The 16004-nt window shown below is 47.9% G+C and overlaps 1 protein-coding gene across 1 annotated transcript in view; it reads left to right on the top strand.

Moving 5' to 3' along the window:
• Positions 1-16004, top strand: part of DMD (dystrophin) — a 553630-nt gene that overhangs the window by 124193 nt on the left and 413433 nt on the right. Inside the window, exons 16-18 of the mRNA XM_038757068.1 lie at positions 3849-3972; positions 7736-7823; positions 12900-13141. Of these exons, the coding sequence (XP_038612996.1) occupies positions 3849-3972; positions 7736-7823; positions 12900-13141 (454 nt within the window). The remainder of the gene's footprint in view (positions 1-3848; positions 3973-7735; positions 7824-12899; positions 13142-16004) is intronic.

The raw sequence follows: 16004 nt of genomic DNA, 5'->3' as shown, positions 1-16004 counted from the left end.
GTCAGGCGCACGGTAAGTGCTCAATAAACACCGCTGATTGATTGATTCAGAACAGTAGAAAGACTAGAGAAAATCATTTTTTTATGGTATCTGTTAAGCACTCACTGGGTGCAGAGCATTTACTAAGTGTTTGAGCAGTTACGATATAACAATATAATAGACACATTTCCTGCCCCCAGTGAGCTCACAGTCTAGAGTGGGAGACAGGCATTTATAGAAATAAATAAATTGCGGATATGGACATACGTGCGGTACATAAGAGTCCCTATGCCTCCCCGTGTCAAGCAAAATCTCCTCGTGATCAGCTTCTAGACTGTGAGCCCACTGTTGGGTAGGGACCGGCTCTATATGTTGCCAACTTGGACTTCCCAAGCGCTTAGTACTCCGCACACAGTAAGCGCTCAATAAATACGATTGATTGATTGATTGATTGATTTCCAGGGACTTCACCAGTTCCATCCACCTTACATCACAACCGTCTTCACCCGGGGCTTCCCAACCTAGCTGATCTTCTAACCTGACTGACATTCTGCGTCTCTCATGTTGCTCCTGCTGTTCACGAGTCCGTCAGCCACGTTCACCTCTTGCGTGATCACTTACATCTTCAGCAATTACGTTTTTGTACGTTTTGTCCCCGGACCTTCAACTATTTATTATAAATACCCTGTACGTTCTTCTAAGTCCTTTTGCCCCAGGAGAAGATAAACTCCATGTGCACGGGGAAGGCGTCGTTTCCTTTCCCGGTGCTTAGCACAATGCGTCCCACACAGCAGGTGCCCAATCAATCAATCAATCAATCGTATTTATTGAGCGCTTACTGTGTGCAGAGCACTGTACTAAGCACTTGGGAAGTACAAGTTGGCAACATATAGAGACAGTCCCTACCCAACAGTGGGCTCACAGTCTAAAAGTAGTCCAGGAGTGCTACTATTAATAATAATAATGATAATTGTGGTATTTGTTAAGCGCTTATCATCATCAATCGTATTTATTGAGCGCTTACTGTGTGCAGAGCACTGTACTAAGCGCTTGGGAAGTACAAGTTGGCAACATATAGAGACAGTCCCTACCCAACAGTGGGCTCACAGTCTAAAAGTAGCCCAGGAGTGCCACTATTAATAATAATAATGATAATTGTGGTATTTGTTAAGCGCTTATTATCATCAATCGTTTTTATTGAGCGCTTACTGTGTGCAGAGCGCTGTACTAAGTGCTTGGGAAGTACAAGTTGCTTATTACGTGCAAAGAACTGGGGTAGATATCCCCCATGGGGCTCACCCTTTTCATCCCCATTTTACAGATGAGATGAGGTAACTAAGTCACAGAGAAGTTAAGTTCATTCATTCATTCAATCGTATTTATTGAGCGCTTACTGTGTGCAGAGCGCTGTACTGAGTGCTTGGGAAGTCCAAGTTGGCAGCACAGAGAGACGGTCCTTACCCGACAGCGGGCTCACGGTCTAGCAGGGGGAGACAGAGAACAAAACCAAACATATTAACAAAATAAAATAAATAGAATAAATATGTACAAAAAAATAAATAGAGTAATAAACACGTACAAACATATGTACATATATACAGGTGCTGTGGGGAGGGGAAGGAGGTAAGGCGGAGGGGGAGGAGGGGGAGAGGAAGGAGGGGGTTCAGTGACTTGCCCAAGGTCACACCGTGTCCGCTGAATCCCAAGCCCGGGCTCTTTCCGCTGCTTCTTCATCTACTGCTATTATCAATCAATCAATCAATCGTATTTATTGAGCACTTACTGTGTGCAGAGCAGTGTACTAAGCGCTTGGGAAGTACAAGTTGGCAACATGTAGAGACAGTCCCTACCCAACAGTGGGCTCCTACTATTGGCAAGGACGAAGGAAGGGAGGTCCCAAGCTGGTCCAACAGCAGGAACGAGGAGGAGATGGAGGGCGAAGGAATTGAGAATGGGACCGTAGCGTTATTTTTATGATTCTGGTGTCTAATGATGGGACTCATTAATCGTTTACTACGTGCCAAGCTCCATACCAAGCATTAGGGAAGATAAAATCCCGACCCCGCTACCTGTCAGCCGTGTGACTTTGGGTAAGTCGCTTCGCTTCTCTGGACCTCAGTTACCTCATCTGGAAAATGGGGATTAAGACTGTGAATACCCCGTGGGACCGGGCTTTGGAGTCAGAGGTCATGGGTTCAAATCCCGGCTCCGCCAACTGTCAGCCGTGTGACTTTGGGCAAGTCGTTTCGCTTCTCTGGGCCTCAGTTACCTCATCTGGAAAATGGGGATTAAGACTGTGAGCCCCCCGTGGGACAACCTGATCACCTTGTAGCCTCCCCAGCGCCTGGAACAGTGCTTTGCACATAGTAAGCGCTTAATAAATGCCCTCATAATAATAATAATTATTATTATTATTATTATTATTATAAAGGGTTATCACGTTAGATACAGTTCCTGTTCCCCATGAGACTTTCAGTCTAAGAAATCCGAGGTTTGAACCTACGTCTTTGGCCTCCCAGACTAAGGCACTTCTAATAATAATAATAATAATAATAATCATGGTATTAAGCACTTACTATATGCCTCCCAGACTAAGGCACTTCTAATAATAATAATAATAATAATAATAATAATAATCATGGTATTAAGCACTTACTATATGCCAAGCACTGTTCTAAGCGCTTGGATAGGTACAGGGTCATCATCATCATAATATAATAATCATGGTATTTGTTAAGCCCTTACTATATGCCAAGCACTGTTCTAAGCTTTCAGATAGATACAGGGTCATTAGGTTGTCCCAAGTGGGACTCAGTGGAAAGAGCCCGGGCTTTGGAGTCAGAGGTCATGGGTTCAAATCCCAGCTCTGCCAATTGGCAGCTGTGTGACTTTGGGCGAGTCACTTAACTTCTCTGGGCCTCAGTTCCCTCATCTGTAAAATGGGGATGAAGGCTGTGAGCCCCCCGTGGGACAACCTGATCACCTTGTAACCTCCCCAGCGCTTAGAACAGTGCTTTGCACATAGTAAGCACTTAACAAATGCCATTATTGTTATTATTAATCCCCATTTGACAGATGATGGAACTGAGGCAAAGAGCAGTTAAGTGGTTTGCCCAGGGTCACACAGCGGACAAGTGGTGGAGCCGGGATTTGAACCCATGACCTCGGACCAAGAGGCCTTCCCTAAATAGACCATCATTTCCTCTTCTCCCACTCCCTTTCTTGTAGCCTTTGCACTTGGTTTTGCATCTTTTATTCACCCCTCCCTCAACCCCCCTGCCCTTTTGTGCTTATCCATAATTTCCTTATTTATATTCATTCATTCATTCAATCGTATTTATTGAGCGCTTACCGTGGGCAGTTCTGTTTCCCCCTCTAGATTGTAAGCTTATTGAGAGGGAACGTATCAACTCTATTATAGCGTACTCTCTCCGGGACTTAGTACAGTGCTCTGTACACAAAAAGCACTCATTAAATGCCATTGATTGATAACTGCATCAGAACCCATGTGGCCCCGGCATCTGGTCGGCAAGTTCTTTGCGTCTCATTCATTCAGCTGTATTTATTGAGCGCTTACTGTGTGCAGAGCACTGTACTCAGCGCTTGGGAGGTACTCGATCACTAAATATCGTGGACGGGCCTTCTGCTCAAGGAGGAGTTAGAAGGGAAAGGTTTTGAAACGGCTGTTTATCGTTTATCGTACTCTGCCAAGTGCTTAATGCGGATGGTGCTCTGTGCAGTGTAAGCGATCGCTAAATGAGAGGGAGTGAGTGAATAAATGAGATGCGCTGGGCTCCGTTTGCCGGGAGTCGCACTAATTACGGAAGGACCGTCGTCGGTAAAGCGTCTTCTGTTTCTTGGAACCTCAGGTTGGATGTTGACATGACCGAACTCCACAGTTGGATCACTCGCTCCGAGGCCGTGTTGCAGAGCCCCGAGTTTGCCGTGTTTCGGAAAGAAGGGGACCTCTCGGAGCTCAAAGAGAAAGTCCACGTAAGACGTCGGGGTTGTTTTCTCCCCCTAAGGCATCTTAGATTTCCCAAATCCAACAGTTTACTGGTATTGAGCCATACTGAGGAGTCGCTTGATTTTGCCATTCTGCCTTTTCTGGGGTGGCTTTATAAATATTTACTGAAAATTAAGACCGACCAAGTCTTTGGAAGTTCTGCTACTGCCGACTGGAGATTGTGTTTCATCTTCTAGCGGGTTCTCTACACGGATAAAAACGGGAAAACATCAATGAGAAAATAGAAACCTGCCGACTTGTGTGTGTGTGTGTGTGTGTGTGTGTGTGTGTGTGTGTGTGTGTGTGTGTTTTGGGCGATTGCTGACCTCCCACGGATTTGACATCATAGGTAGGCACGGGTTGATGATAGCATTTATTAAATGCTTACTATGTGCAAAGCGCTGTTCTATCATCATCAATCGTATTTATTGAGCACTTACTTTGTGCAGAGCACTGTACTAAGCACTTGGGAAGTACAAGTTGGCAACATATAGAGACAGTCCCTACCCAACAGTGGGCTCACAGTCTAGATGGGGGAGACAGAGAACAAAACCAAACATACTAACAAAGTAAAATAAATAGAATAGATATGTACAAGTAAAATAAATAAATAAATAGAGTAATAAATGTGTACAAACATATATACATATACCCAGGTGCTGTGGGGAAGGGAAGGAGGTAAGGCAGGGGGGATGGAGAGGGGGATGGAGAGGCGGAGGAGGGGGAGAATCACCCATGTGATTGTGTGTCGAGTTCCCATCGGGAACAGTCATACTGGGACTTGGGAAGCGCTTAGTACAGTGCTCTGCACACAGTAAGCGCTCAATAAATACGACTGAATGAATGAAATCCAGGATAGTAATATAACAGACTCAAGCCCGGGCTTTGGAGTCAGAGGTCATGGGTTCGAATCCCGGCTCCCCCACAAGTCTGCTGTGTGACCTTGGGCAAGTCACTTAACTTCTCGGAGCCTCAGTTACCTCATCTGCAAAAATGGGGATTAAGACCGTGAGCCCCATGTGGGACAACTTGATCACATTGTATCCCCCAGTGCTTAGAACAGTGCTTTGCACATAGTAAGCGCTTAATAAATGCCATCATTATTATTATTATTATTATTATTATTCCCTGACCGCACAAGCTTACAGTCTAGACGGGGAGATGGACATAAATATAAATAAATTACAGACATATACCTAAGTACTTGGGAGGGAGATGAATGAAGGGAACAAGTCATGGTGACACTAAAGTGGGAGAAGATGAAAAGGAGGGCTTAGGGCAGGCCTCTTGGAGGAGATGGGCCTTCAATAAGACTTCGAAGGAGGGGAGGGTGATTGTCGGATATGAGAAGGGATCGAGGTACAGTGAGAAGGTTAGTATTAGAGGAGCCAAGTGTGCGGGCTGCGTTACAGCCGGAGAGTAATGAGGTGTGAGGTCGGAGGGGGCTACGTGATGGACCGTAGCTTTAAAGTTGCCACGTCGTTGAAATCTCAGGACAGGGGTGGTTCTTGACCTCCTGGACCGATCGCCAAAGGTTGATTTGACAAGTCCCCTCAAAGCGATCCGCTGAAATCAGCGTCTAAAAATCATCCCGTCCCGTCGCCCAACACCGGTGAAAGAAACCCAGAGAATGGGAAATGAGACTCTTCCACCACACCGTTGCAACAGTGGCCAACTGTGGTTGCCCGCTTTCTGTTTCTGGCATTGGTGAGGATTTCAACCTGTGAACACTTTGATTTAGTTTGGAGTAGCCGGTTTTTCAGGAGACCGATTGCTTTGTTGGCTTTTACCATCAGGCGTGGAGAGATGAAAACTCATTCCATTTAAATCACCTCAGATTACATTTCCATCTTCGTATCTGTCTGTGCCTCTTAAATCTGTTCCGATGCGATGATGGATGATTGAGGCTCATCCCCTGAGGAGTAGAAATTAATTGTTTTTTATCATTCGGTCTGAATGCATCAATTTGCATTGAATCCATCGTATCTCCACCGCAGTTCATTCATTCATTCAATTCTATTTATTGAGCGCTTACTGAGCGCTCAGTAAATACGACTGATTGATTGATTGATTGATTACTGTGTGCAGAGCACTGTACTAAGCGCTTGGGAAGTCCAAGTTGGCAACAAATAGAGACGGCCCCCACCCAACAGTGGGCTCACAGTCTTGAAGTTGTGCAAGAAACCCCGAGTCGTTGAAGAGCGCTCTATCCTGTCCAGGTTTTTTGGTTGCTCCTGGAATCGCCGTTATTAAATTGGATTCTCATTTCTCCTGAACACTGTACCCCCTTGATTAATAGCGTCAAATAGGAACTGTTTTAGCAAGGCCTTTGATTGCATAAACCCATTGTTGGGTAGGGATCGTCTCTATTTGTTGCCGAATTGTCCTTTCCAAGAGCTCCGCACACAGTAAGGGCTCAATAAATACGCTTGATTGATTGAGTGAATAAAAAATGCATATGTTACAATCCCTTGGGACCCCCTGGTGAAATGATGGAGACCTGAAGGAATGATGATTCACGTTCAGTTTAGGCGAACGTTCATTTCCTTCGCTGTCGATTTGTCATGATGTAGGGCCTTTCACATTCACAAGTGCTCTCTCGAGTGCAGAGCTAAGCGACTCTAACGGTATTTTTCCATGACTGTCCGTTCAGCTGGTGGATCCTCTGAATTACTTCCCCCTTACCTTCAACCCCACGGTCCAAGATCATTGGTAGGTCCCCTTCACGCCTTCTAGCTGTACACAGAAGCAACCTTAGCCCATCTATGATCCCTGTATGATCCAAGCGCTTAGTCCAGTGCTCTGCACACAGTAAGTGCTCAATAAATACGATTGAATGAATGTATTGTTACAAGGAATCAATCATATTTATTTAGTGCTTCGTGCGTGCAGGGTACAGTACTAAACTTCTGTGGGCTAACCAGACAGGTGACACTGTCTGTGGCATCCTCTCAGTCAGTCAGTTGTATTTATTAAGCGCTTACAGTGTGCAGAACACTGTACTAAGTACTTGGGAGCGTATAACACGTCAATATATCGAACACGTTCCCTGCCCACAATGAGCTTACAGTCTAGAGGGGTTGAGTCCTGTAGGAGGGAAGAAATGATCGTTCGTACCTTGCCGTCGGAGGCATGTTTATATCAAAATCATGGTAAAAGCGTCATGCCAATGAGCAGTTCTGCCGGATGGTTTTTGGAACGCTCAAGTGGTGGGTTCCAAGAAAAAGTACTTTAATAATAATAATAATAATAATGGCATTTATTAAGCACTTACTATGTGCAAAGCACTGTTCTAAGCGCTTCCCACCAGGTTGCTGACCGATTCGTTATTGAGGCCACAAGCATTACCGCTGCTACCAGTTCTTTCCAACTTGCCCTTAGGTCTTTCTTGGTTCAGCACAGATTTGTAACTCACTGAGAAAGGATAAGATAGGTCTATGTGACGGTGGCACAAGTCCGCTCCTTGCGCTCTCTCCTCTCTTCTTGAGGGTTCGTTTGCGGGAATAATGTATTCGGAGGCCTAGACCGTCAGCGTCCCTAACCCACTGACCCCCAGGTTTTCACCACCATGGATCGAATGTGGCCGGTCTCGCCCGGCTCCTCTTCACGACCGGAGACAGGAGGGGAAGGGATCCGCAGTCCCGGGGCAGCGGTTAGGAAACGGATCTCCAGGCCAAGCGGGATGCGTGAGAGTGGCGGCGTGGCGGTTGGCTCCTAGTGAAAACGATCCCCTCTCCCGTCTCCCCGCAGGTCATAGAGCGGGAAAGGCCCGAGAAGTACCGAAAGCTGCAAGATGCCAACAGATCGGCTCAGGCCGTGCTGGAGCAGATGGTGACCGGTAATGACCTGCAGTTGATTTAGATAACCGTCTTAGGGACTTGATCCACACACGGGCCCGTGTTTATCATGGGAATTCTATTAGGGAATCTTTTGATGCGAAAGCCAAGCTAAATTAAGGCGCGGGTGCGCTTATTTCTCACCGCTCACTGTGCATCCTGGAGCCCGTCCTTTTGTCTCTTTGAACGCAGCCCGTGTGAGGAAAAGGGATGCACCCAGAGTGGGGAGAGCGTTTTTAACAATCCGTTGCCCAGAATTCAATTTTTAATGTTGTGTTTAGAGCCCGCCAAGCCTCTGAGTCTTCCAGCCCCTCTGAATTATTTAATAATGATAGCTTTGAATATACTTAAAACCCCAGAGTCAGTTAGAAATTAAATCAATCATAACATAAAGTGCAATACGATTATATTGCTTTTATGCATTTTTAACAGCAGATTTTGAACTTGAGGAAAAACGCTCAAATCCCTCCATAGAAAGTTTTAATCCTGCCCCCGAACGCTGATAGGCTGCAACTTGAGTGGTGCGGTTGCTGGGGAGCCCCCCCAATTACGAGGGGGTCACGGCGGGGATAATTTGGGCCTGGCCTCTTCCCACGGGAAGGTAACGATGGGGTCTGTCGTGTCACCAGGTTGATTTCGTGGTGTAGGTATGTTGCTTCGTTCTGGCACCACGGTTTAAATTCCTCGTAGATTTGAGTGTACGTTTACGTAAATCGGGAGACGGACGGGCGTATACGTCTTCATAGCTGTCGATCTGGTTAAGGTGTTCAATGCCTCGTGTTCCTTCCTCCACTTTCGTCCCACTCCCCACGTGGAGCCCCTCTCGCGGTCGCATCCGGGGCGTTTCCAGTACTCTACCGGTCTCCGGTACAGGCGGGAGAGTCAAGCAGAGGCCTCCCCATTCCATCCCTAGCTTGGGCAATGCCTAACAGGCCAAAGGCATCTGCTCCCAGTCAAAACTCACCCGTGCAGTGCAACGGCAGCACGGGAGAGAGTCGAGGACAGAGACTCAAGTTTCCCGAGCGGAAGGAGGCAGTGGTAAACCGTGGCCATATCTTTACCAAGAAAACTCTCTGCATCCGCTACCGGAACGGTTGCAGATGGAGAGTGGGACGTTCTGGGGGAGATGTTCCCCTGGTGTCGCTGTGGGTCGGAAACGACTCGACGGCATAAGACAAGAACCATGTAGAGTGGGAGCGATGGGCCTGAGAGAGAATACAGAGTATTATTGTGGGGGATGCCATCCCCTGCACAGCTTTACTGCTCCCCCGTGCCAGCGTTTCCCTTGCCCTACGTGCCGTGTCTGCCAGATGCGCCGTATCTACCCCATAGGTCCGTGTCCGTCCCTGAATCCGTGCTTGTCCCCGCCCCGTGTCTCTCTTCCCCTACATGTCATGTGTGCCCCTGGGTGCCTCCTGTGCCTGTATCCATCTCCGTACCCGTGTCCATCGCATGTCTGTTCCTGTGCCCGGATCAGTCTTCCCACATGTCACATTGGCCTCTGTCCTCTGTCTCCCAAGCGATGGGTGTAACTAGCCCCACCGGTTACAATGTAGTCACAGTCGGGTCATGGCCGTGACTGTGAGAGTATGATATTGTATTATCTGGAAGCGGTGGACGCACGGACACTTCATTAGGGCTCTGCTTAACCCTGCTCTGTCTCCCTTGGGATTAAGCTGCTTTCTGCAATGACTCCCTTTGCCCTCGGGTGCCAATTAGATGGACGTGGTTGTGCTTCCCTGCTTCGCATTTAAGATGCTAAAGGAAAAGCAACATTCTGGACATATAAATCGCAACCAAAGGAGTAGAGAGCAGACGGGCAGAAGACACGCCAGCCGACAGCCCCGACGGGCGGCATTGACTTGACTCCTTAGGAGCGGGTTCTTGTTGCTCTCGGGATTGTCCTGTTGAGTCCCGGAATAATGCCGGCCGGGGGCACTGGGGCCAGGTGATGGCTCCCGGACCGGGGCATCGGCACGACCACTGGGCGATTGCTTAGGCCGTGGAAGTGGGCACGCGGGCAGACCTGGGCACGAGGGAAGACGCAGGAACGGGCATTGGTGCAGAATGAGATAACGTGTTTTCACGATTGTGACCTGCCTGCCCAGCGCTTGGGACGCTCGTAGCCAAAGACAGTTTTCTGTCTACGGTTTCCTTTAGCCCAGTGCTGTGGCCGGCAATCACGCCGGCCCGGGGAGCTCAGCAGGTGGAGTTGTTAGCATGCCACACGGACGGCAGTACAGATTTGTCATTTTATCGTGCCCTCGCACCTCCGAGCTAGAGGAGATGGGAAGAAAATCCAGCAGAGACTCGTCGGGCCAGAGCGACTCTTGACCCTGAAGCCTTGCTGGCTCCGATTCTCGGCCCCCGTTACGAGGAGGCCGGGCTTGAGGGGACGTTGTTACCGCGACTGCCATGCTCGTGTGTCGGCTGATGGGCGAGAAAGGCGGGAGGGAGCTGAGCGTGTCCTGCGTCGAGGTGTGCAAACCTCGAGAAAGAGAGAGAGAGAGAGAGAGATGCGGGCATGGGGTTTCCGTCCTGCATTTGGAAGTGGCACTGACTTGCTGTGTGTCCTCAGCAAGTCGCTTAACCTTTCTGAGCTTGCTTCCCCCTCTCTAAAATGGGGATAAAATACCCACCTCTCCATCTCTGCCAGCATCACTGTGAGAGAAATGTAATGGCGAAGTCTCAAGAAAGCACTGCTGGACGCTTCCTTCCCTCAGGGCTTAGTGTTGCCCACTGTTGGGTAGGGACCGTCTGTATACGTTGCCAACTTGGACTTCCCAAGCGTGCTCTGCACACAGTAAGCATGCAATAAATACGATTGAGTGAATGAATGAATGTTGGCCCTCCCAGCGTTACTCGGGGAGGTCTTGGAGAATAATAATAATGGCATTTATTATGCGCTTACCAATAATGATAATAATAATGGCATTTTTTAAGCACTTACTACGTGCAGAGCACTGTTCTAAGCGCTGGGGGTGGATACAAGGTGATCAGTTTGTCCCACGTGGGGCTTAGAGTCTGAATCCCCATTTTACAGATGAGGTAACTGAGGTTCAGAGAATTTAAGTGACTTGCCCAAGGTCACACAGCAGACGTGGTGGAGCCGGAATTCGAACCCATGACCTCTGACTCCAAAGCCCACGCTCTTTCCAGTAAACCACACTGCTTCTCTAATAATAATGGTATATCTCAAGCGCTTACTATGTGCAGCGCACTGTTCTAAGCGCTGGGGGTGGATACAAGGTGATCAAGCTGTCCCACGTGGGGCTTACGGTCTTAATCCCCATTTTCCAGATGAGGTAACTGAGGTTCAGAGAAGTGAAGTGACTTGCCCGAGGTCACACAGCAGACATGTGGCGGAACCGGAATTTGAACCCATGATCTCTGACTCCAAAGCCCGGGCTCTTTTCCACTGAGTCAAAACACTGTTCTAAGCGCTGGGGAAGTTACAAGGTGATCAGGTTGTCCCATGTGGGGCTCACAGTCTTCATCCCCATTTTACAGATGAGGGAAGTGAGGCCCGGAGAAGTGAAGTGTCTTGCCCAAAATCACCCAGCTGACAATTGGCAGAGCTGGGATTCGAACCCATGACCTCTGACTCCCAAGCCCGGGCTCTTTCCACTGAGCCACGCCGCTTCTCACATATTTACTACTCAAATTTACTATGTGCAGAGCACTTGGATCCCAGCGCTTAGAACAGTGCTTTGCACATAGTAAGCACTTAATAAATGCTATTATTATTATTATTATTATTATCTCTGGGCTGACCAGGTCCTGGAAATCTGAGGTGTGGGGAGCCCATCTGAGCCAGGCTTCCCTGAGGGTTCAGGCTGTTGGTTCCCAACCGGGAGTCCTGACCCCTCGATAATAATAATGATGATAATAATCATAATAATAATCATAATAATAATAATTGTTGTATTTGCTAGGCATTTAATACGCACCAGGCACAGTATTAAGCGCTGGGGTGGCTACAAGAGAAGCAGCATGGCTTAGTGGAAAGAGCAGGGGCTTGGGAGTCATAGGTCATGGGTTCAAATCCCGGCTCCGCCGCTTGTCGGCTGTGTGACTCTGGGCAAGTCACTTCACTTCTCTGGGCCTCAGTTCCCTCATCTGTAAAATGGGGATGAAGATTGTGAACCCCACGTGGGACAACCTGATCGCCTTGTTGCCCCCCGGTGCTTAGAACAGTGCTCCTCACATAGTAAGTGCTTAACAAATGCCATCATTATTATTATTATCATTATTATTATTACAAAGCACTGGAATTGATAGGAGATAATCAGTCGTGTTTATTGAGTGCTTACTGTGTGCAGAGCACCGTACTAAGCGCTTGGGAAGTCCAAGTTGGCAACATCTAGAGACGGTCCCTACCCAACAGGGGGCTCACAGTTGAGAAGGGGGAGACAGAGAACAAAACAAAACATATTAACAAAATAAAATAAATAGGCTAAATATATACAAGTAAAATAAATTGAGTAATAAATACGTGCAAACATCTATAGATATATACAGGTGCTGTGGGGAAGGGAAGGAGGTAAGGCGGGGGGATGAAGTTCCACATGGAGCTCACCAAGAGGGAGCAAGGGTGCTGAACCAAGCGCTTAGTACAGTGCCCTGCACACAGTAAGGGCTCAATAAATACGATTGATTGATTGATTGTTCTGCAGATGAGGGAACTGAGGCACAGAGTGCCTGATTTACAAGCAAATCAGGTGGGACACAGTCCCCGTCCTCCCCGTCCCACGTGGGACTCCCGGTCCCATTCTCCGTCTTACAGATCAGGCAGAAAAGCGAAGAGACTTGACCAAGGTCTCTCAGCAGCCTCGAGGCAGAGCTGGGATCAGAACCCACGTCCTCCTAGCTCCCAGGCCCGCGCGCTGCCCACCAGGCCACCACGCCGCTTCTCCAGGAGGACAGTTCCCACCTCCCTGGGCCCCTCTGGGCCGGTGTCCCGCCGCCTCCCGGGGCTCCCGTTGGGAAGCGGGCGCCCCCGGGGCCCCCCACGTTCCCGGGCGAGGCTCCGGAGGTCCCGGCCCGCGCCGACCCAAGTCCCCGTCCCCCTTTTGCAGAGGGTGCCGCCGTGGAGGCCGTGCGCAGGGCCGGGGAGCAGCTGAACGGCCGCTGGGCGGACTTCTGCCGGCTGCTGGCCGCCAGGCTGTCCTGGCTGGAGTGCCAGGCCTGCGTCCTGGCCTTTTATACGGAGCTGCAGGAGCTGGAACGGGCCGTCGCCTCGGCCGAGAACCGGTGGAGGGGCCGGCTTTCCCCGGCCGACGACACCGCCGCGGTGAAAACCCAGTTGGAGAGCTGCAAGGTGAGAGGTGGCGGCTCCCAGGGAAGCGGGCATCTCTGGGGGGGCGGTTTGTGTTGACTGTTTTATTTTGTTAGGTTTCGAGCCCACTGGCGGGTGGGGACCGTCTCTATATTGTTGACTGTGTGTTTGTGTTGGGTTTCGAGACCACCGTCGAGTGGGAACCGTCTCTATATTGTTGACTGTGTGATTTTGTTGGGTTTCGAGACCCCTGTCGGGTGGGGACTGTCGCTATATTGTTGACTGTGTGTTTGTGTTGGGTTTCGAGACCACTGGTGGGTGGGGACAGTCTCTATATTGTTGACTGTGTGTCTGTGTTGGGTTTCGAGACCACCGTCGAGTGGGGACCGTCTCTATATTGTTGACTGTGTGTTTTTGTTGGGTTTCGAGACCACTGTAGGGTGGGGACCGTCTCTATATTGTTGACTGTGTGTTTTTGTTGGGTTTCGAGACCCCTGTCGGGTGGGACCATCTCTATATTGTTGACTGTGTGTTTTTGTTGGGTTTCGACACCACTGGCGGGTGGGGACCGTCCCTATATTGTTGACTGTGTGTTTTTGTTGGGTTTCGAGACCCCTGTCGGGTGGGACCATCTCTATATTGTTGACTGTGTGTTTTTGTTGGGTTTCCAGACCACTGTCCGGTGGGGACCGTCTCTATATTGTTGAATGTGTGTTTTTGTGGGGTTTTGAGACCTCTGTCAGGTGGGGACTGTCTCGATATTGTTGACTGTGTGTTTTTGTTGGGTTGCGAGACCACTGTAGGGTGGGGACCGTCTCTATATTGTTGACTGTGTTTTTTTGTTGGGTTCGAGATCACTGTCTGGTAGGGACCATCTCTATATTGTTAACTGTGTGTCTTTGTTGGGTTTCGAGACCACTGTCGGGTAGGGACCGTCTCTATTTTGTTGACTGTGTGTTTTTGTTGGGTTTCGAGACCACTGTCGGGTAGGGACCATCTCTATAATGATAATGATGATGATGATGGCATTTATTATGCGCTTCCTATGTGCAAAGCACTGTTCTAAGCGCTGGGGAAGTTACAAGGTGGTCAGGTTGCCCCTCAGGGGGCTCACAGTCTTAATCCCCATTTTACAGATGAGGTAACTGAGGCCCAGAGAAGTGAAGTGACTTTCCCAAAGTCACACAGTTGACAATTGGCAGAGCCAGGATTTGAACCCATGACCTCTAACTCCAAAGCCTGGGCTCTTTCCACTGAGCCACGCTGCTTCTCTTATTGCTTCTCTATATTGTTGACTGTGTGTCTTCGTTTTGTTTCAAGACCACTGTCGGGTGGGGACCGTCTCTCTATATTGTTGACTGTGTGTTTTTGTTGGGTTTCGAGACCACTGTCGGCTGGGGACCGTCTCTATATTGTTAACTGTGTGTTTTTGTTGGGTTTCAAGGCCACCGTTGGGTGGGGACCGTCTCTATATTGTTGACTGTGTGTTTTTGTGGGGTTTCGAGACCACTGTTGGGTAGGGACCGTCTCTATAATGATAATGATGATGATGATGATGGCATTTATTAAGCGCTTACTATGTGCAAAGCACTGTTCTAAGCGCTGGCAGAGTTACAAGGTGATCAGATTGTCCCTCAGGGGGCTCACAGTCTTAATCCCCATTTTCCAGATGAGGTCACTGAGTCCCAGAGAAGTTAAGTGACTGGCCCGAAGTCACGCAGCTGACAATTGGCAGGGCCGGGATTTGAACCCATGACCTCTAACTCCAAAGCCCGGGCTCTTTCCACTGAGCCACGCTGCTTCTCTTATTGCTTCTCTATAATAAAAATTCTCTATAATAAAAATTATTATTATTATTATTTTTATTATAAACAGTGTTTTGCACATAGCAAGCACTTAATAAATGCCATCATCATTATTATTGTTATTATTATTAACAGTGCTTTGTGCGTAGTAAGCGCTTAACAAATGCCATCATTATTATTATTACTACTATTGTTAACAGTGCTCTGCGCGTAGTAAGTGCTTAACAAATGCCATCATTATTATTATTATTATTATTAACAGGGCTTTGCGTGTAGTAAGTGCTTAACAAATACTATCATCATTATTATTGTTATTATTATTAACAGTGCTTTGTGCGTAGTAAGTGCTTAACAAATGCCATTATTATTATTATTATTATTATTAACAGTGCTTTGCATGTAGTAAGTGCTTAACAAATACCATCATCATTATTATTGTCATTATTATTAACAGTGCTTTGCGCATAGTATGCGCTTAACAAATGCCATCATTATTATTATTATTAACAGTGCTTTGTGCGTTGTAAGTGCTTAACAAATGCCATCATCATGATTATTATTATTATTATTAACAGTGCTCTGAGCGTAGTAAGTGCTTAACAAATGCCATCATTATTATTATTATGAACAGTGCTTTGCACGTTGTAAGCGCTTAACAAATGCTGTCATTATTATTATTATTAACAGTGCTTTGCGCGTAGTAAGCGCTTAACAAATGCCATCATCATTATTATTATTATTATTATTAAGAGTGCTTTGCGCATAGTAAGCGCTTAACAAATGCCATCATCATTATTATTATTATTATTATTATTAACAGTGCTTTGCGCGTAGTAAGCGCTTAATAAATGCCGTTATCGTGATTTTTATCGGCCGACCATCTCCCGGCCAGCAAGGAGCTTCCGTTCTATCACCATCAGTCGTATTTATTGAGTGCCTACCGTGTGTAGAGCACTGTACTAAGCGCTTGGGAAGTACAAGTTGGCAACATATAGGGACAGTCCCTACCCAACAGTGGGCTCACAGTTCTAGTGGTTTGTATCGGCTGCCGCATTTCTCTCCGGTCTTTTCCCCCTTTCCCCCCCCGCCCGCCTTGGCTG

This window comes from Tachyglossus aculeatus, chromosome 15, assembly GCF_015852505.1.
Source record: "Tachyglossus aculeatus isolate mTacAcu1 chromosome 15, mTacAcu1.pri, whole genome shotgun sequence".
NCBI lineage: Eukaryota > Metazoa > Chordata > Mammalia > Monotremata > Tachyglossidae > Tachyglossus > Tachyglossus aculeatus.
Note: the sequence above shows the minus strand (reverse complement) of the source record. Positions and strands in the feature narration are given on the sequence as shown.